Source organism: Theropithecus gelada, chromosome 16, assembly GCF_003255815.1.
Source record: "Theropithecus gelada isolate Dixy chromosome 16, Tgel_1.0, whole genome shotgun sequence".
Classification (NCBI taxonomy): Eukaryota; Metazoa; Chordata; class Mammalia; order Primates; family Cercopithecidae; genus Theropithecus; species Theropithecus gelada.
Window position 1 is genome coordinate 48,289,893 of NC_037684.1, and position 20,575 is coordinate 48,310,467.

The 20,575-nt window shown below is 46.5% G+C and overlaps 1 protein-coding gene across 2 annotated transcripts in view; it reads left to right on the forward strand.

Annotated features, from left to right (window-relative positions):
• Window positions 1–10,986, forward strand: part of MRPL58 (mitochondrial ribosomal protein L58) — an 11,965-nt gene extending 979 nt beyond the window's left edge. Inside the window, exons 2-6 of one of the 2 annotated variants that reach the window (XM_025362592.1) lie at window positions 4,661–4,697; window positions 9,431–9,490; window positions 10,032–10,114; window positions 10,207–10,376; window positions 10,651–10,986. In XM_025362592.1, coding sequence (XP_025218377.1) covers window positions 4,661–4,697; window positions 9,431–9,490; window positions 10,032–10,114; window positions 10,207–10,376; window positions 10,651–10,720 — 420 coding nt within the window. In that variant the 3' untranslated portion in view covers window positions 10,721–10,986. Of the gene's footprint in view, window positions 1–4,660; window positions 4,698–9,430; window positions 9,491–10,031; window positions 10,115–10,206; window positions 10,377–10,645 lie in introns of both variants that reach the window. The other variant, XM_025362590.1, reaches the window with a different exon arrangement.
• The last annotated feature ends 9,589 nt before the right edge of the window (window positions 10,987–20,575 follow it).

The following is a 20,575-nucleotide window of genomic DNA, read 5'->3' on the forward strand; positions in this document are numbered from 1 at the left end:
CACTTTATTTTATTTTATTTTTTTTTTATTTTTTTTTGAGACGGAGTCTCGCTCTGTCACCCAGGCTGGAGTGCAGTGGCGCAATCTCGGCTCACTGCAAGCTCCGCCTCCCGGGTTCACGCCATTCTCCTGCCTCAGCCTCCTGAGTAGCTGGGACTACAGGCGCCCACTACCGCACCCGGCTAATTTTTTGTGTTTTTAGTAGAGACGGGGTTTCACCGTGGTCTCGATCTCCTGACCTTGTGATCCGCCCGCCTCGGCCTCCCAAAGTGTTAGGATTACAGGCGTGAGCCACCGCGCCCGGCGCTTTTTGTATTTTTTAGTAGAGACGGGGTTTCACCGTGTTAGCCAGGATGGTGTCGATCTCCTGACCTGGTGATCCGCCCCTCTCGGCCTCCCAAAGTGCTGGGATTACAGGCTTGAGCCACCCCGCCCGGCCCAAAATTGAAATTCCAAAGCTTGTGGAGCTTATGTTCTAGTGGAGGGAGAAAGGCAATAAGTAAATGGACTAATATGTGAGGTAGTACTTTGGAGAAAATAAAGCCAAGAAGGCAGAAGTAAAGGCCGGGCGCGGTGGCTCAAGCCTGTAATCCCATCACTTTGGGAGGCCGAGACGGGCGGATCACGGTCAGGAGATCGAGACCATCCTGGCTAACACGGTGAAACCCCGTCTCTACTAAAAAATACAAAAAACTAGCCGGGCGAGGGGGCGGGCGCCTGTAGTCCCAGCTACTCGGGAGGCTGAGGCAGGAGAATGGTGTAAACCCAGGAGGCAGAGCTTGCAGTGAGCTGAGATCGCGCCACTGCACTCCAGCCTGGGCGACAGAACGAGACTCGGTCTCAAAAAAAAAAAAAGGCAGAAGTAGTGCCAGAGGTAGGGAGTAGGATTGCAACTTTAAGTAAGATTGTCTAAGAAGGCCCTCAATGAAGTGACATTTGAATAACAACCTGGAAGAAGCCAGACAGCAAGTCATGAGAATAGGGGGGAGATGAGCATCGCAGGCAGAGGGAAGGGAAAGTGTAATAACCTGAAGGCAGTAGCAGTCCCTAGGTGTGGCTCAGCAGGCGAGTCAGGAGGAAAAGCCAAAGAGAGGGATGGCTGGGAAAAAGCCTGTTTCTAGGACTTACTGGCCTCCAGCCTTTCCTCTGAATGCAAGGCAGACCTATTGGAGAGCTTGAAGCAGGAGAATGGAATTATTTTAGTTTTACAAGGATCACTCAGAGAGCCTTATAGAGAACAGATGAAGGATGCCAAGATCAGGGAGACAAGGAGATTGCAGTATAGGGCAAGAGATGATAAGCAGGGTGGAAGCAGCAGGAGTCATGAGAATTGGTCAGATTCTAGACATATTTTGGAAAGAAAGCCTGCAAGATTTGCTAACTGATTGGATATGAGAAGTGAGAATAAAAGAGGAATTGAAGTCTGGGGCCTTTTTTTTTTTTTTAAGACGGAGTCTTGCTCTGTTGCCCAGGCTGGAGTACAGTGGCACGATCTCTGCTCACTGCAACCTCTGCCTCCCGGGTTCACACCATTCTCCTGCCTCAGCCTCCTGAATAGCTGGGACTACAGGCGCCCACCACCACACCTGGCTAATTTATTTATTTATTTATTTGGTAGAGACGGGATTTCACTGTATTAGCCAGGATGGTCTCCATCTCCTGACCTCGTGATCTGCCTGCCTCAGCCTCCTAAAGTGCTAGGATTACAGGCGTGAGCCACCATGCCTGGCCCTTTTTTTTTTGTTTTTTTTTTTGAGACAGGGTCTCACTCAGTCATCCAGGCTGGAGTGCAGTGGCATGATCTCAGCTCACTGCAACCTCTGCCTCCTGGGTTCAAGTGATTCTTGTGCCTCAGCCTCCTGGGTAGCTGGGATTACAGGCATGCACCACCATGCCCGGCTCATATTTTTGCATTTTTAGTAGAGACAGGGTTTTCACCATGTTGGCCAGGCTGGTCTCAAACTCCTGACCTCAAATGATCTGCTCGCCTCAGCCTCCCAAAGTGCTGGGATTACAGGCATGAGCCACCATGCCCAGCCAGGTCTGGGGCCTTGAGCAATGAAAGGATTGAGTTGCTATTAACTGAGATGAGAGATGTTTATTGTATACCTACTGTGTCAGTCACTACTTCAGTCTAGCATATACAGCCATGATAAACAAAATAGACAGGATCTCTCTCCTTTGTGGAGCTTAATTCTAGTGGAAGGAGCAGGCAGTAAACAAATAGGGAAACCATTAGGTAGTGAGAGGTAGTGTGATGAATAGACCAGGGTGCTGCAACAGAGTGCTGAGGCTACCTCAGCTTGTTAGTAAGGGAAGTCCTCTGAGGAGACTTAAGGTTTGAGTCCATTAGACATCTGAGAAGAGACGCTGAGTAGTCGTTGGGTATATGGGTATGGAATTGAGGAGAAAGGTTTGAGTTTGAGCCAGAAAGTTGGGTGTCAAAACCAGGCTATTTTCTGGCCAGGCACAGTGGCTCATGCCTGTAATCCCAGCACTTTGAGAGGCCAAGGTGGGTAGATCACTTGAGGTCAGGAGTTCGAGACCAGCCTGGACAACATGGTGAAACCCAGTCTCTACTAAAAATACAAAAATTAGTCAGGCGTGGTGCACACACCTATAGTTCCAGCTACTCAGGAGGCTGAGGCAGGACAAGTCACTTGAACCCAGGAGGCAGAGGTTGCAGTGAGCTGAGATTGCACCAGTGCACTCCAACCTGGGCGACAGAGTGAGACTCCGTCTCAAAACAAAAACAAAAAACAGGCTATTCTCATCAGCATAGATGAAGTATTCTAGGGAAAGAAAGAGAGAGAGAAGTATTTCAAGGGCATGTCAGTGTTTAAAAGTTGCAAAGAGCTATCTAAGGAGAGTGAGAAAGAGTCCTAGGAAGGTAAAAGGAAAATCTCAGAAGGAACAGATAGAACATGCTTCAGGAAGGAGGGTGTGGCCCATGATCTTCAGTGCTGCAGACAGGTGGAGTAGGATGAGGGTTTCACCCCAAATAATTCTTTTTCTTTTTTTTCCCAAGATGATGGAGTCTCGCTCTGTCACCCAAGCTGGAGTGCAGTGTCCCAGGCAAGAGTGCAGTGTCATGATCTCAGCTCACTGCAACCTCCATCTCCTGGATTCAAGCAACCCTCCCGCCTCAGCCTCTTCGAGTAGCTAGGATTACAGGTGTGTGCCACCATGCCTAGCTAATTTTTTTGTATTTTTAGTAGAGGGGAGGTTTCACCATGTTGGCCAGGCTGGTCTCCAACTCCTGATCTCAAGCGATCCACCCATCTCGGCCTCCCAAAGTGCTGGGATTATAGGCGTGAGCCACCGCACCTGGCCAACTCCCAAATAATTCTAAGATAAAAGAAATGAAGGCAGGCTGGGCATGGTGGCTCACACCTATAATCCTACCACTTTGGGGGACAGATCACGCCTGTAATCCTAGCCAAGGCGGGCATATCACTTGAGGTCAGGAGCTCGAAACCAGCCTGACTAACATGGTAAAACCCCATCTCTACTAAAAATACAAAAAAAAATAAGTAAATAACTGGGCATGGTGGCATGTGCCTGTAATCTCGGCTACTCAGGAGGCTGAGGCAGGAGAATCACTTGAACCCAAGAGGCGGAGGTTGCAGTGAGCTGAGATCACACCATTGCACTCCAGCCTGGACTACAGAGCGAGACTCCGTCTCAAAAAAAAAGAAATGAAGGCAGTTAGGGAGAGTGTATCTGAGGATACTGATGCTTTGAGCCTGGAGGGCCAGAAAAGCCTTGGAGTGGGTGGCGTTTGCACTGGGCCTTGTGGATACAAAGATTTAAGGCTGAAGGGCATTGCTGCTTGAGGAACGGTAAGGGAGAGAGAGACATGGAGGTGAGAAGTCCTAGAGTGAGTAGTTAGTTTGACAGAAGCCCTCAGGGTGCATTTACAGTCACTGTCCAAGATGGACTGCATCGTGTGGGAGTCTCCTGTGGCCCGGAAAGAACAGGGTGGCCTGCCAGGCTTTTTTTTTTTTTTTTGAGACGGAGTCTCGCTTTGTCACCCAGGCTGGAGTGCAGTGGCCGGATCTCAGCTCACTGCAAGCTCCGCCTCCCGGGTTTATGCCATTCTCCTGCCTCAGCCTCCCGAGTAGCTGGGACCACAAGCGCCCGCCACCTCGCCTGGCTAGTTTTTTTGTATTTTTTAGTAGAGATGGGGTTTCACTGTGTTAGCCAGGATGGCCTTGATCTCCTGACCTTGTGATCCGCCTGTCTCAGCCTCCCAAAGTGCTGGGATTACAGGCTTGAGCCACCGCGCCCGGCCGGCCTGCCAGGCTTGTTGCTCCAGGTTGACAGAGGGTGTTGCTTTTGGAGGCTCCCTGATGCATGTGCCCTGTGGTTCCTCCTCCTGCTGGAGCCAGGCCTCTGATGGTGCCTGACACTAGCTAAGGCTAGGGCAGGGAAGGCTGGAGACATCAGATCCATTCTCCTAGAGGAGTGTTTCTGAGGTGGTACCTCTGGAGTCTAAGGATGCTTTTTCTGTCATTGTGATATGATTTTGCAGGGGACCCGAAAATACTAATGTATAATGTTTGTGTTGTGACTTTACATCATTTCTTTGTTGCCTTGAACCAGTTAGGAGTCACCCAGCAGGTAATACTTATTTGACAGTGTGTACGTTACATTACAGGATGGTGCAAAGCAAGCCGACAGTGACATCCCTCTAAGTAAGTAATTTTGTTTTCTTAAAAATCAGTTGGCTGTATGGTGGCATGTGCCTGTAATCCCAGTTACTCGGGAGACTGAGGCAGGAGAATCGCTTGAACCCAGGAGGTGGAGGTTGCAGTGAGCCGAGATTGTGCCATCGCATTCCAGCCTGGGCAATGAGAGCAAAACTCTGTCTGGAAAAAATAAAAAATTAAAAAAAAATCAGTTGGCCAGGCATGGTGGCTCATGCGTGTAATCGCAACAATTTGGGAGGCCAAGGTGGGTAGATCACTTGAGGCCAGGAATTTGAGGCCAGCATGGCCAACATGGTGAAACCCCATCTCTACTAAAAATATAAAAATTTGGCCAGGCACAGTGGCTCACACCTGTAATTCCAACACTTTGGGAGGCCAAGGCCGGTGGATCATCTGAGGTCAGGAGTTCAAGACCAGCCTGGCCAACATGGCGAAGCCCCATCTCTACTAAAAATACAAAATTAGCCAGGTGTGATGGTGCATGCCTATAATCCCAGCTATGTGGGAGGCTGAGGCAGGAGAATTGCTTAAACCCAGGAGGCAGAGGTTGCAGTGAGCCAAGATCCTGCCATTGCCTGGGCAATAGAGCGGGACCCAGTCTCAAAAATAAATAAAATAAAAATACAAAAATTAGCTGGGTGTGGTGGTGGGCGCCTGTGATCCCAGCTACTCGGGAGGCTGAGGCACGAGAATCACTTGAGCCTGGGAGGCAGAGGTTTCAGTGAGCTGAGATTGCACGACTGCACTCCAGCCTGGGTGACACAGCGAGACTCTGTCTCAGAGGAAAAAAATAAAAGAAAAAATCAGTCATTTCTCTCATCCCTCACACATTCCTTCCAGATCTCTCCAGCCCAATTAAAGAGACCGTCTCTGGGTGTGCAGAAGTAGAATCTTTGTAGCATTATTTAGAATAGCAAATAAATGATGGCGTGGCCACTCACATCATATTGTGCCGTGTGCCACCTGAGTGGAGAGCTCTTGACATTCTCATGACGTGGAGCACTCTTTACAATAGATGAATCGAAAGAGGAAGACACAGGAGAGTTTATAAGCTACCATTTGTGTTTTACGTATCTATATCTCTGAAATATCTTTTTTTCGGAGTCTCGCTCTGTCGCCCAGGTTAGAGTGCAGTGGCACAATCTGCTCACTGCAAGCTCCGCCTCCCAGGTTCACACCATTCTCTTGCCTCAGCTTCCTGAGTAGCTGGGACTACAGGTGCCCGCCACCATGCCCGGCTAATTTTTTGTATTTTTTAGTAGAGATGGGGTTTCACTGTGTTAGCCAGGATGGTCTCGATCTCCTGACCTCGTGATCTGCCCGCCTCAGCCTCCCAAAGTGCTGGGATTACAGGCATGAGCCACTGCGCCCGGCCTGAAATATCTATTTCTGAATATCTGTATCAATATATCTGTGTCTATTTTTATATCCATATCTGTGTAGAAAGATATCTAGATCAGGCCGGGCGCGGTGGCTCAAGCCTGTAATCCCAGCACTTTGGGAGGCCGAGACGGGCGGATCACGAGGTCAGGAGATCGAGACCATGCTGGCTAACATGGTGAAACCCCGTCTCTACTAAAAAATACAAAAAACTAGCCGGGCGAGGTGGCGGGCGCCTGTGGTCCCAGCTACTCGGGAGGCTGAGGCAGGAGAATGGCGTGAACCCAGGAGGCGGAGCTTGCAGTGAGCCGAGATCACGCCACTGCACTCCAGCCCGGGCTACAGAGCGAGACTCCGTCTCAAAAAAAAAAAAAAAAAAAAGAAAGATATCTAGATCTGAAAGGAATGCAGTGACTGCCTGGAGGAATAGAGAGATAAGACAAACTTGGTGGCTAGGAGACAAGAATGAGAGACATTTTCATGTAAATAAACCATTTGCATAACTGTAAAATTTTGTACCTGTCAAGCATAAGCAAGGCCTAATAGTTACAGCCTGTAAAGAAACAATGAGCCTTTTTGAGATTCAGACAGTGTGTGACTTCCACAGACAGTGCAAGGAAGAGCAACCAAAGGTACTGGTTTCCTGTGGCCCTTGCTCAAGATGACTCTGAAACAGAGGCCAGATGACCACAACCCAAGGGACAGGATACCCTGTGGCTGAGGAGCCACATGCTGCAGCAAAGCAGTTTTATAGCTTGAAGCTGTGCCTGCCTGTAGTCTCAGCTCCTTGGGAGGCTGAGGCCGAGGGATCCCTTAAGCCCGGGATGTTCGCTTGAGCCTGGGATGTTGAGGCTGCTGTGCCACTGGACTCCAGCCTGGGTGCCAGAGTGAGACCCTGTCTCAAAAAATAAAAACGAAGCTGTGCTGTAAGGGCAGCATGTGTGTAGGGGAGGAGGCAGAAAGCCTCCCATCTCATCAGAACTGGAGGTGAAGAGAAGTGTCTCGTGACAGCCTCCTAGGGGGAGACAGGCAGGCAAGTGGGCAGTGGCCTGGTAGTAGCTCCTCACCAGCCTCCCACACTCTCATGAATCCCAAAGCATTCCATTCCTATAAAGACTTCAGTCAGCTGCAGCTCAAGCTTTGCCCATGTGCAAGGTTGCCAGCGATCACCATGGCAGAACTGTTCCCCTGCAGTGGCACGTGCACTTGTTACCTAGTCAGAAAGTGGATTTAATTTGATTTTTCCAAAGGAGGAAATCCTCTTAAAAGCAGTCCCAAGATGAGTCACTACTGCTCACTGAGGCCAGCTCTCTGCCACCATGGTGCCACAGTTCCTTGCCACCCAAACTTCTTGCAGTTACTCAGATTTTCCCAATATAATGCCTTCCCTCCATTCCTCAGATATGACAAGACTGCTTCTCATTAATTATAAAAAGGGAAGGATGAAACCTAATTTTACAGATTAAAAACAAACAAAAATTAGACCAAGAAAAACAATGAGACTTTGCGAAGATCATGGTCACTTCGTGATGGAGCCAGTGTTTGAAGCTAGAGCTCCCAGCTCCTCATACATCCAACAGATGTTTTAACACTAACCGTGAGCTAGGCCCAGGGAACAGCCATGAACACACCATGAATAAGACACAGTCCTGCCCTCTTAGAGCTTATATAGTCTGTTGAGATTCCACATCCACCACATCTTGGATGAAACTAACTCCGTCCCTTAGTTTGAACTTTTGAAATAATCCTTGCTTTAAAACAAACAGAAAACAAGCAGCAAAAAGTGAGGGCAGCAGATCAGGTGGAATGTACGGGGCTAGAAGCAGACAGCCAAGTCCTGATTCTACTTTTGCTATCTGTGTGACTTTGAGAAAATTACTTACTCTAATTTCAGTTTTGACATCTGAATAATCTCCAGCTTCACTGACCCAGATGTTACATTTATATATATAGTTGGCCCTCTGTATCTGAGTTCCACATCCACGGAGTCAACCAACTGTGGATCAAAAATCTTTGAAAAAGAGGCTGGGCACGGTGGCTCACACCTGTAACCCCAACACTTTGGGAGGATCACTTTAGCCCAGAAGTTTGAGACCAGCCGGGGCAACATAACAAGACCGCATAACTACAAAAAATTTTTAAAAAAAATAATCAGCAGGGTATGGTGGTACATGCCTGTAGTCCTAGCTACTTGGGAGGCTGACGCAGGAGGATCACTTGAGCTCAGGAGTTTGAGGCTGCAGTGAGCTATGGTCGCTGCAGTGAGCTTTGATTGCGTCACTGCACTGTATCCTGGGTGACAGAGTGAGACTGTTAAAAAAAAAAAAAAAATTGAAAAAGAACAAAAAGGATGGTTGCAGCTTGTGCAGAATTTTTTTCTTCTTATGATTCCCTAAACAATACAGTATAGTCTGGGCGCAGTGGCTCAACGCCTGTAATCCCAGCACTTTGGGAGGCTGAGGCCTGATCATGAGGTCAGGAGATCAAGACCATCCTGGCTAACGTGGTGAAACCCCACCTCTACTAAAAATACAAAAAATTAGCTGGGTGTGGTGGCGGGCACCTGTAGTCTCAGCTACTTGGGAGGCTGAGGCAGGAGAATGGCGTGAACCTGGGAGGCGGAGCTTGCAGTGAGCAGAGACTGTGCACCACTGCACTCCAGCCTGGGTGACAGAGTGAGACTCTGTCTCAAAAAAAAAAAACAAAAAAAAAACAAAAAAAAACACACCAAAAAAATACAGTATAACAAGTATTTACATAGTGTTTATAGCATTTATATTGTATTAGGTGTTATAAGCGATCTAGAGATGGTTGTAAGTATGCAGGAGGATATGTGCAGCTTATTTGCAAATATACCATTTTATATCAGGGACTGTGCATTCACAGATCTTGGTATCCACAAGAGTCATAGAGCCAATACCTGATAGCTACTGAGGGATGACTGTATATAAAAGTCATTGATTGGGAGGCCGAGGCGGGTGGATCACAAGGTCAAGAGTTTGAGACCAGCCTGATCAATATGGTGAAACCCCGTCTCTACTAAAAATATAAAAATTATCCGGGCGTGGTGGCACGCGCCTGTAATCCCAGCTACTCAAGAGGCTAAGACGGGAGAATTGCTTGAATCCGGGAGGTGGAGGTTGCAGTGAGCCGAGATTGCACCACAGCCCTCCAGCCTGGGCAACAGAGCGGGACTCTGTCTCAAACAAACAAACAAAAAAAAGTCATTGAAAGAGAAAGATATATAATAGGGATAGCTGTGTTGATAGTTAATTAGCAGTTTGCACATTTGCCATGAGGTAATCAGTTTTGTGTGTGTACATTCTTCTGTTTTACAGATCGCTTGACAATATCTTATTGTCGGAGTAGTGGTCCTGGGGGGCAGAATGTGAACAAAGGTACGGGGTGCCTTGTTGCTTTCTTTTGCTTTAAAATGTAGCTGGGAGGTGGGCTTGAGGAACTCTGTGTTTATGTTCATATGGAATAAAGGGATTTTTCAGCAGAAGCTTTAATACTGCCGGCTTATAATAATCCTCTCTATTCTTTTGAATGTGGTCTGATTCTCAGACATTCAGCTGTGGGTTGCTAGGACTAGGATCGGCTTGTGAGTCTAAACAAAGAGAAATCGCAGTGTGAGGTGGCAGCTAGCTCCAAGAACAGGTTTCCTTCATTCTGGTGCAACCCGTTCCCTCCATTTTTTTTTCAACCCAGTAAAACTGTAAGAGAAGCACTGGGTGCTTAGTTACCGGAAGTCTATTTTTGCCCAAGAGTGCCTCACTGTCTTTGCAGACTTGTTCATAGCCAACTTGGACATAGGCTAGAATGTACATGGTTAGGTCTCTGGCCTCCCTTTGTTTCAGGATGGTCACTGGTCACCCAGGGGTTGATCCTTCCTGGAAGTCTCAGGCACCCATGCTCCCTTCTCCCTTTCATCCACAGTGAATTCCAAGGCGGAAGTCAGGTTCCATTTGGCAACTGCCGACTGGATCGCAGAGCCTGTGCGGCAGAAGATAGCCATCATGGTAACCACCATTCCTTTCTTTCCCTAGAAATCCCTCAGTGGCTTTTAAACCTTTACTCTGTAGGACTCCAGTTTTTCCTTTGTCTTCTGCAGCATAAAAACAAGATCAACAGGTTAGGAGAGTTGATCCTCACCTCTGAGAGCAGCCGCTATCAGTTCCGGAATCTGGCAGACTGCCTGCAGAAAATTCGAGACATGATCGCTGAGGCCAGCGAGACACCCAAGGAGCCAACAAAAGAAGATGTTAAACTTCAGAGAATCAGGTACCAGGAAATGCCCTAAGTTGCTATAAACTGATTTGTGTGGACAAGAGTCTACACAGGTGAGGAAGGGGCAGGGGAGAGTCCAAGGCCGGCCATGGGAGAAGCTCTAGGAAGAGGAGGATGCTGACCTGGGACGGAGGCCTGCGGGCTGGTGCCTGCTGGTATAACTGCTCGGCTTCCCGGCTTCCCGTTGAGCTTCCAACTCCTCTTGCCACTTTGAAAAGCACTGATTGAGCATCTGGGACTAATTGCAGTCTTTTTGTTTTCAGGATAGAAAACATGAATCGGGAAAGGCTGAGACAAAAGAGAATTCATTCTGCTGTAAAGACAAGCAGGAGAGTTGACATGGACTGAAATCACCCTCTGCAGCTGGGAGGGCTCGTCTGGGTGTCAGGGCAGCTGCAGCTGAGAGGCCTTTCACACCATAAGGAGATTTCCTTTTTTCTTTTTGGCTGTTAATGCTTGTCTATAACATTGGAGCCATCACAAGAACGTTCATTTGGAATGAAGGTTACAGGCACTGGTTGCAAAAGTCTTTATAGGCAGTCACCATATTGTCAAACCTTAATAATGCATCTAATGTGTTAGCCACAATAAAATTCAAAACTCATTAGGTTTCCCTTCTCATTCAGAATGCTTCAGAAAACAATTCCTACCTTTTCTCTCAGTTAAATCAGCTGCACAGTTATTGACACAGCACTGGGGAACAGGAAAGGGTTCTGGTGTCTGCTGTGAAAGAACACACAGGCCAGGCATGGTGGCTCATGCCTGTAATCTAAACACTTTGGAAGCCAAGGCAGGAGGATCACACGAGGTCAGGAGTTCAAAACCAGCCCGAGCAACATAGGGAGATCTAATCTCTACAAGAACTACAAAAATTAGCCAGGCGTGGTGACATATGTCCATAGTCCCAGCAACTCGGGAGGCCGAGGCAAGAGGATCACTTTGAGCCCCCAGGAGTTCAAGGTTGCAGTGAACCGTAATTGAACCACTGCACTTAAGCCTGAGCGACAGAGCAAGACTGTATCTCATCAAAAAAAAAAAAAAAAAAAAGAAACTGCCTTGGTGGCTCACACCTGTAATCCCAGCACTTTGAGAGGCTGAGGTCGGTGGATCGCCTGAGGTCAGGAGTTCAAGACCAGCCTGGCCAACATGGTGAAACCCTGTCTCTACTAAAATAGGTGCTGGGTACCTGTAATCCCAGCTACTCAGGGGTCGAGGCAGAATTGCTTGAACCCAGGAGGCAGAGGTTGCAGTGAGCCAAGATCACGCCACTGCACTCCAGCCTGGCGACAGAACCAGACTCCGTGTCAAAAACAAAACAAACAAAAAAACCACCACACACACAACCAGGTAGGAGGGCTGAGACAGGTAAGTGGGCATTTGAGCTGGGCTATGGAAAAGGCATAGGACTTTCATCAGTAGAGGGGAGGAGGACATGCCATTTGAAGGGAATAGTTTGAACACAGGAGACTGAAGGGCTGAGGTGGAGGGGGTGACAAAGAAGGCAGAAGCACTGAATGGTGGATTCATGCAGGGCGATCCACCATTGCAGTGGGAGGTGAGCCTGGAGAGAGACCAGCTTGATGAGGAGAGCCTTGAATTCAAGTTGGTTTAGGTAAGGAGTTTAGGTTTTTTTATTTTGAGATGGAGTCTTGCTCTGTTACCCAGGCTGGAGTGCAATAGCGTGATCTTGGCTCACTGCAACCTCCTTCGCCCAGGTTAAAGTGATTCTCCTGCCTCAGCCTCCCCAGTAGCTGGGGTTGCAGGTGCATGCCACCATCCACAGTTAATTTTTGTATTTTTGTAGAGATGGGGTTTCACCATGTTGGCCAGGCTGGTCTTGAACTCCTGACCTCAGGTGATCCACCCACTTCGGCCTCCCAAAGTGCTGGGATCACAGGCATGAGCCACTGCGCCCAGCCAAGGGGTTTAGGTTTTAAGAGACGTGGGTAACAGAAAGCAGTTGGGGGAAAAGCTGTGTTGGAAGAGAAGCTGAGGCAGCGCTTGCTTGTCAGCTAGACTTGCTGGCTCCTTGCTTCTAGCACTCCCATTATCTCAAGTAGTCATATGTTATGTTTCTCAATCACTTGATACACTGTTTTCTTTCAACCCCCACATCCTCACCACCTGTTTCTTTGAGCACCAATAAATACTGTGGGCTCCCAGAGATCAGAGCCTTCACAGCCTCCACACGATGGCCCCCTGGTCCCACTTTCTCAAACTTGTCTTTTTCTAATTCCTTTGACTCTGCCAGACTTTGTTGCCCCCATGACCTGGTGTTGGGTCTGATCACCCCAACATTCCCAACGTGAGGTGACAAAGACCCTGGTGAAGGAACGCTAGAGCGTGTGAAAGCGGGGGACGCATGGTCAAAGGACACCCAAGGGCGTCTAAACAAAGCTCGACAGGAAAGCTGAGTGCTCAGAAGAACTAGGGTAACAATGGGATAAAGTGAAAGCAGATATTCTGCTTATTTAAATTTCTTAAGGCGTTTATTACGAAGAGGGGGAGTGAAAGTTAGTACTCAGAATTTGTCATCACTCTTTAGTACAGTAAAGCAGTTTTGCCCATGGTTTCCGAAACAAGGGACTATGGAGTTAGATGAATGGCAGAGAATTGGCAGAGATTTTTAAAAGGCGTATAAAGAAGGAGCAGAAATTGGAGTTTCTGTTTGGTCAGTGTGGGCGCTAATAAAGGCAGCTCTTCAGCCATTTCAAAGAGATGATGAGGCAGATTCAGAGGAGGACGAGTGTAAAAAACTAACTTCAGATTCTGAGTGTGAGGAACAGCTACCGGAGGAGATTAAAGAAAAGAAAGGAAAACTAAAAAAAGTATGTTCTATTAGCCTGTCAGCTCCACCTGCTGAATAAGTGAATGGCCACCTCCTCTCTCTCCAAATGGTTCAGAAGATGAATTAGCTGAAAAACTTACTGCTTCTGAAGTTGCAACATTAAAACCTGGAGCAACCGGTGGTGCTATACAAAGTTACATTCAAAAAGCTAGAGTGGAGGGAGACTTGAAGCATGGCAATTTCCTGTTACTATCGTCCAGCAGAGAGGACAGAATACAGCTAATTGGCCACTTTTCCTTTTAAGTTACTAACCGAATTTAAGCAAGCCGTTAGTCAATAGGGACCGAACTCTCCTTTTGTGCAAACTCTATTAAAAAATATGGCTCTTGATAGTAGATTAATACCATGTGGCTGGGATACTTTGACAAAATCTGTTCTCACTCCATCTCGGTATTTGCAGTTTAAAACCTGGTAGGCTGATGAAGCTCAAACTCAGGTAAGGGAAAACATACAAGCACAGCCACCTGTGCCTGCTTCCTTTGAACAGTTAATGGGACTTGGCCCTAATTGGGGTCGATTAGAGAATCAAGCAGTAATGGAGGATGTTGCCATTGTTCAGCTGTGCTTACCAGCATGAGAAAGGATAAATGTTACAGGGGAAAAATATCCTTATGTCAGTTCTCTCTGACAAGGACCTAAAGAACTGTATATTGATTTTATTGCTCCACTCCAAGAGGCTGTGTGTAAAGCCATAACTGATAAAACGGCTCAGGATGTAATACAGCTTCTTGCATATAATACTGATGCACAGTGTCAAACTGCTATTAGACCCCAGAGAGGGAAGCCTTATTTAGCTAAATATATTAAGGCTTGCATTGGCATTGGAGGTAACTTACATAAGGCTACTCTTTTAGCTCAGGCTATGGCTGGATTAAGAGTAGGAAAGAATATGCCCCCGTTTCTCAGGCTCTTGCTTTAATTGTGGGCAATTTGGACACACAAGAAAGGAATGCAGAAAAGGAAATCAAAAGCAAACATTTCTACCATCAGTCAACAGAAAAGTCCCGGCATATGTCCCTGGTGTAAGAAAGGCAAAAACTGGGCAAGACAATGTCATTCTAAATTTAGCAATGATGGACAACCTCTTTCGGGAAACGGGAATAGGGGCCTGCCTTGAGCCCCTCAACAAACTGAGGCATACCCGGCACAGCCAGTGCCCTGTGCAACAACTGTCCCCTGCCTCAGCAGGCAGTGTGGCCATAGACCTCTACAGCACAATTCCTGTCTCCTTATGAGAAGTGAAGCCGGCTGGGCTTCTGAATCAGGTGGGGACTTGGGGAACTTTTCTGTCTAGCTAAAGGATTGTAAACACACCAATCAGCACTCTGTGTCTAGCTAAAGGTTTGTAAACGCACCAATGAGCACTCTGTAAAGTGGACCAATCAGCAAGATGTGAGTGGGGCCAAATAAGGGAATAAAAGCTGGCCACCCGAGCCAGCAGCAGCAACCTGCTTGGGTCCCCTTTCATGCTGTGGAAGGTCTATTCTTTCGCTCTTCACAATAAATGCTGCTGCTCACTCTTTGGGTCCGCACTACTCTTATGAGCTGTAACACTCACTGCGAGGGTCTGCGGCTTCATTCCTGAAGTCAGCGAGACCACGAACCCACCAGGAGGAACAAACAACTCTGGACACGCCACCTTTAAGAGCTGTAACACTCACTGCGAAGGTCTATGTCTTCACTCCTGAAGTCAGCGAGACCACAAACCCACTGGAAGGAAGAAACTCCGGACACATCTGAACATCTTAAGAAACAAACTCCAGACACACCATCTTTAAGAACTGTAACACCACGAGGGTCCGTGGCTTCATTCTTGAAGTCAGCAAGATCAAGAACCCACCAGAAGGAACCAATTCCAGACACACTTCCTGGGGAGCCACCAAAGAAGGTCCCCATGGGAGTTAGGGGACCCTTATCCTCAGGAACAGTCGGTCTATGACTTGGAAGGTCTAGTCTAAATTTAAAAGGTATGCCAGGCACGGTGGCTCACGCCTATAATCCCAGCACTTTGGGAGGCCAAGGCAGGCAGATCACGAGGTCAGGAGATCAAGATCATCCTGGCTAACATGGTGAAACCCATCTCTACTAAAAAATACAAAACAACAACAACAACAAAAATAGCCGGGCGTTGTGGTGGGCGCCTGTAGTCCCAGCTAGTTGAGAGGCTGAGGCAGGAGAATGGCGTGAACCTGGGAGGTGGAGCTTGCAGTAAGCCAAGATTGAGCCACTCACTGTACTCCAGCCTGGGAGACAGAGTGAGATTCCGTCTCAAAAAAAAAAAAAAAAAAAAAAAATTTAAAAGGTGTTACTGTACATACGGGAATAATTGACTCTGATTATACCGGAAAAATTCAATTAGTTATTAGTCCCTTGACTCCATGGTCTGCCTCCCCAGGAGAAAGAATTGCTCAGTTGTTGCTGTTACCTTACATAAAACCAGGAAGCAGCACAGTGAAAAGAACAGGAGGCTTTCGTAATACTAATCAAGCAGAAAAGGCTGTGCATTGGGTTAATCAAGTGTCTGACAAAAGACATATTTGCACAGTAACTATTCAGGGAAAAGATTTTTAAAGACTAGTAGATACTGGAGCTGATGTCTCTATATTGCTATAAATCAATGGCCCCTGCACTGGCCTAAACAAAAGGCATCCACTGGTATTGTTAGAGTAGGAGGTGCCTCAGAAGTTTTTCAAAGTTCTTTGATTTTACCATGTGAAGGGCCAGATGGTCAGGAAGGGACAATTCAGCCTGTCATTACACCTATTCCTGTCAGTTTATGGGGTAGAGACTTATTGCAATAATGAGATGCTGAAATATCTATTCCTACGGATCAATATAGTAGTAATAATAGTAGACAAATGATGAAAAATACAGGACATTGTCTGGGAAAAGAACTAGGAAAAAATTTAAATGGCCAATGAGAACCTTTAGAAGGACAAATAGATTGAACCAGATTGGAGTGTCATTTTTAGGAGCAGCCATTGTTGAGCCTCCAGCTCCCATTCCTCTTGTTTGGCTAACTGCCAAACCAGTTTGGGTGGAGCAATAACTGCTGAAACAGGAAAAACTGAAGGCTTTAAAAGAACTGGTGCAGGAACAATTGCAAAAGGGACATATAGAGCCTACTCTATCCCCTTGGAATTCTCCTGTATTTATCATTAAGAAAAAATCAGGGAAATGGAGAATGTTAACAGATGTAAGGACTGTTAATGCTGTGATTCCACCCATGGGCACGCTACAACCAGGGCTGACCTCCCCAACAATGATCCCAAAATACTGGCCTCTCATAGTGATAGATCTAAAGGATTGCTTTTTTACCATTCCTTTAGCTGCCCAAGATTATGAAAAATTTGGTTTTACTGTTCCCACCATAAATAATAAACCAGCAGATGATCTGGTTGAGTGGCTTTTTCTACCTCACAATACAACCAAAACACTCACTCTGTACTTAGATCAAATTGCTGTGCTAGTAGGGCAAGCGAGGCTGCACACAACAAAGCTAATGAGATATGATCCAAATCAGATTATAGTTTCATTAACTAAGCAACAAATTCAACAAGCCTATATTAATTTCCAAGAATGGCAGGTTAATTTTGCCAGTTTTGTTGGCATTCTTGATAATCATTATCCTAAGTCTAAAATCTTCCAGTTTCTAAAATTAACATCCTGGATATTGCCTTCTATTACTCAAAAAGCCCCTATTGAAGGAGCCATTACCATTTTTACTGATGGATCTAGTAATGGAAAAGCCTCATTTGCAACACCTCAACAGCAAGTTTTTCAAACAGACTGCTTCTTTCTGCTCAAAGGGCTGAACTTATGGCTGTGATTATAGTGCTAAAAACTTTTAAGCAGCCAGTAAACATTGTTTCTGATTCAGGCTAGGTAGTGCAAGCCATGCAAAATATTGAATGTGCCTTAATTTGAAATGTGGCTGATGAACAACTTAATCTTTTATTTCATTCTTTACAGCAAGCAGTGCAACAAAGGCATTCCCCTTTCTATACCACTCATATGAGAGAACATACTAACCTCCTTGGCCCTTTAACTAAACTTAATCAAAGGGCAGATGCACTGGTGTCTGCAACCTTTGCTGATGCACAAACATTTCATTCTTTAACCCGTCTTAATGCCTCAGGCCTTAGGAAAAGATATGGTCTATCATGGAAACAAGCTAAAGAAATTGTGCAACACTGTTCTGCCTGCCAAGTCCTGCATCTGCCACATAAAAGGAGTTAACCCTAGAGGTTTATCTCCAAATTCCATCTGGCAGATGGATGTAACACATATTCCCGCTTTTGGAAAATTGTCCGTTGTTCATGTTTCAGTAGATACCTATTCACATTTTATTTGGGCCACATGTCAAACAGGGGAAGCTACAGCTCATGTTAAAAGACATCTTTTATCTTGCTTTTCAGTTATGAGAATCCCAGAAAAAATCAAAACTGGTAATGACCTAGGATACTGTAGTAAAGCCATGGCTACATTTTTTCAACAATGGAATAGTACCCATACTACAGGTATTCCATATAACTCACAAAGACAAGCATTACTGGAAAGAGCTAATTGTACTTTAAAAACTCAAATACAAAAGCAAAAAGGAGGGGACCAGGAATATAAGACACTACATATGCAATTGCATTTAGCTTTATTAACATTAAATATTTTAAATTTACAAAAAGATCAACCCGTGACTGCAGCTGAACAACACCTGACAGGACAAAAGGAAAATAAAAAGGCTGGACAAGATATATGGTGGAGGGATGCACATACAAAGAGCTGGGAAAAAGGAAAGATAATTTTATGGGGAAGAGGATTTGCTTGTGTCTCTCCAGGTGACAATCAGGTACCTCTGTGGGTGCCCACCTAACATCTGAAGATCTATCATGAACCACAGCATCTAGTGGCCCCACCTGTACAGTGCAAATTGAAAGTTTAAGGATTGCTTTTATTTATTTATTTTGAGATGGAGTTTCACTCTTGTTGCCCAGGCTGGAGTGCAATGGCGTGATCTTCGCTCACTGCAACCTCTGCCTCCCAGGTTCAAGTGATTCTCCTGCCTCAGTCTCCCAAGTAGCTGGGATTACAGGCATGCGCCACCACGCCTGGCTAATTTTTTTTTCTTTTTTTTTTTTTTTTTTGTATTTTTAGTAGAGACGGATTTTCTCCATGTTGGTCAGGCTGGACTTGAACTCCCAACCTTAGGTGATCCTCCACCTCAGCCTCCCAAAGTGCTGGGATTACAGGTGTGAGCCACTGCATCCAGCCTTTGGATTGCTTTTAAGCCTCAGTTTGCTTTCTCTGTGCCTTCTGTTAGAAGGGGCCTGCTTCTCATTATCAACGGTAAGTTTTATCTCACAGTAACTAACCAACGAGGCCAAAACTGAGTTACAAATGCTTCAGTAATGGCATGTCTCCCAGCTACAGCCACAAAAGTTTTTGCTTCTGTTTCAGTAGATTTACTAACATGGGGGTGAGGGTATGCTTGTGTTTTTGCAGGAGATGAACAAACCGTGTAGGTGCCCTCAACGTGTGTACGACCATGGAAGAGGAGACTGGAAGGAGCCATGGATCCCAACCATGTGCCTGGTTCCCCCAGTATGAGCCATGCTGAGAAACTGCTGGAGCACCAGGGTTTTACCTATAGATGCTTAACGGACCAATGCTTTCTGACTGAACTCCTCCCTACCTGAATACAAGAGACCCTAGGCCGGGCGCGGTGGCTCAAGCCTGTAATCCCAGCACTTTGGGAGGCCGAGACGGGCGGATCACGAGGTCAGGAGATCGAGACCATCCTGGCTAACACGGTGAAACCCCGTCTCTACTAAAAATACAAAAAACTAGCCGAGCGAGGTGGCGGCGCCTGTGGTCCCAGCTACTCGGGAGGCTGAGGCAGGAGAATGGCGTGAACCCGGGAGGCGGAGCTTGCAGTGAGCTGAGATCCGGCCACTGCACTCCAGCCTGGGCGACAGAGCGAGACTCCGTCTCAAAAAAAAAAAAAAAAAAAAAAAAAGAGACCCTAATAGATAGGCAGGAGTATCATCACCCCTACTCAGCATGAAGAAGTTACAGAAAACAGACCTTCATCCTTCTGCAACCCCTAGGATTAAGGGTCCTCTCATAAAAGGGAAAGGGGGAGATACGTGGGAAGCATTCAAACCAGAGCAACTCCATTTTGAATAAGGGCTAAGAAAAATGAAGCTGGATCACCAACTGGCAATTAAGGGCTGCATAACCTGAAATTGCCTTGCCCAACTAATTTAAAAAAGAGGTCACCTTATGCTAGTAATAATGATAGTAGCTGTGGTGGTTTTACAAAAAGAGAAGCAGGGCATGTTGGGAGAAAAGCTGAGTGTTGGGAGAGAAGCTGAGGCAGGGCTTGCATGTCTGCTAGACTTTAGCTCTTTGCTTCTAGCACTCCCATTATCTCAAGCAGCCATGTTTCTCATTCACTTGATACACTGTTTCCTTTCAACCCCCACATCCTCACCACCTGTTTCTTTGTTTGAGCACCAATAAACAGTGTGGGCTCCCAGAGGTGGGGGCCTTCACAGCCTCCCCACTCGCGATGGCCTCCTGGTCCCACTTTTTCTCTCAAACTCTTTTTCTCATTCCTTTGACTCCACCAGACTTCATCGCCCCCACGACCTGGTGTTGGATCTGATCACCCCAACAAAACCAGTGGGTATCTTGAGTAACAAAAAGTATTGTGTGTTAGGTGCTGTATTAGGCAGTGGGTTTTAGAGGCACGAAGAGTAAGTTGGAACTGGAAGGAGAATTTTGCAATCCTCTCAGGCTAGCATTGCAGTAGCAGATTGCTGTGGCATGTATAAATTTCTTAAACTGTTCTATATGATTTTGATCTAGTTGATGTGAGCACATGAGTCTAAACAAGGGGAAAATTCATTTACAAATGACTTACAAAATACAAAAATTTGCTCACTTCAGCAGCACACATACTAAAATTGGAATGCCAGGTGCGGTGGCTCATGCCTGTAATCCCAGCACTTTGGGAGGCCAAGGCGGGCAGATCACAAGGTCAGGAGATCAAGACCATCCTGGCTAACACAGCAAAACCCCGTCTCTACTAAAAATACAAAAATAAAATTAGCCAGGCATGGTGGCGGGTGCCTGTAGTCCCAGCTACTTGGGAGGCTGAGGTGGGAGAATGGAGTGAACCTGGGAGGCGGAGCTTGCAGTGAGCCAAGATCGCGCCACCGCACTCCAGCCAGCCTGGGTGACAGAGTGAGACTCTGTCTCAAAAATAAAATAAAATTGGAATGATACAGAGAAGATTAGCATGGCTCCTTTAAAGGAAAGACGTGGTCCGTGTCCTCAAGGGACT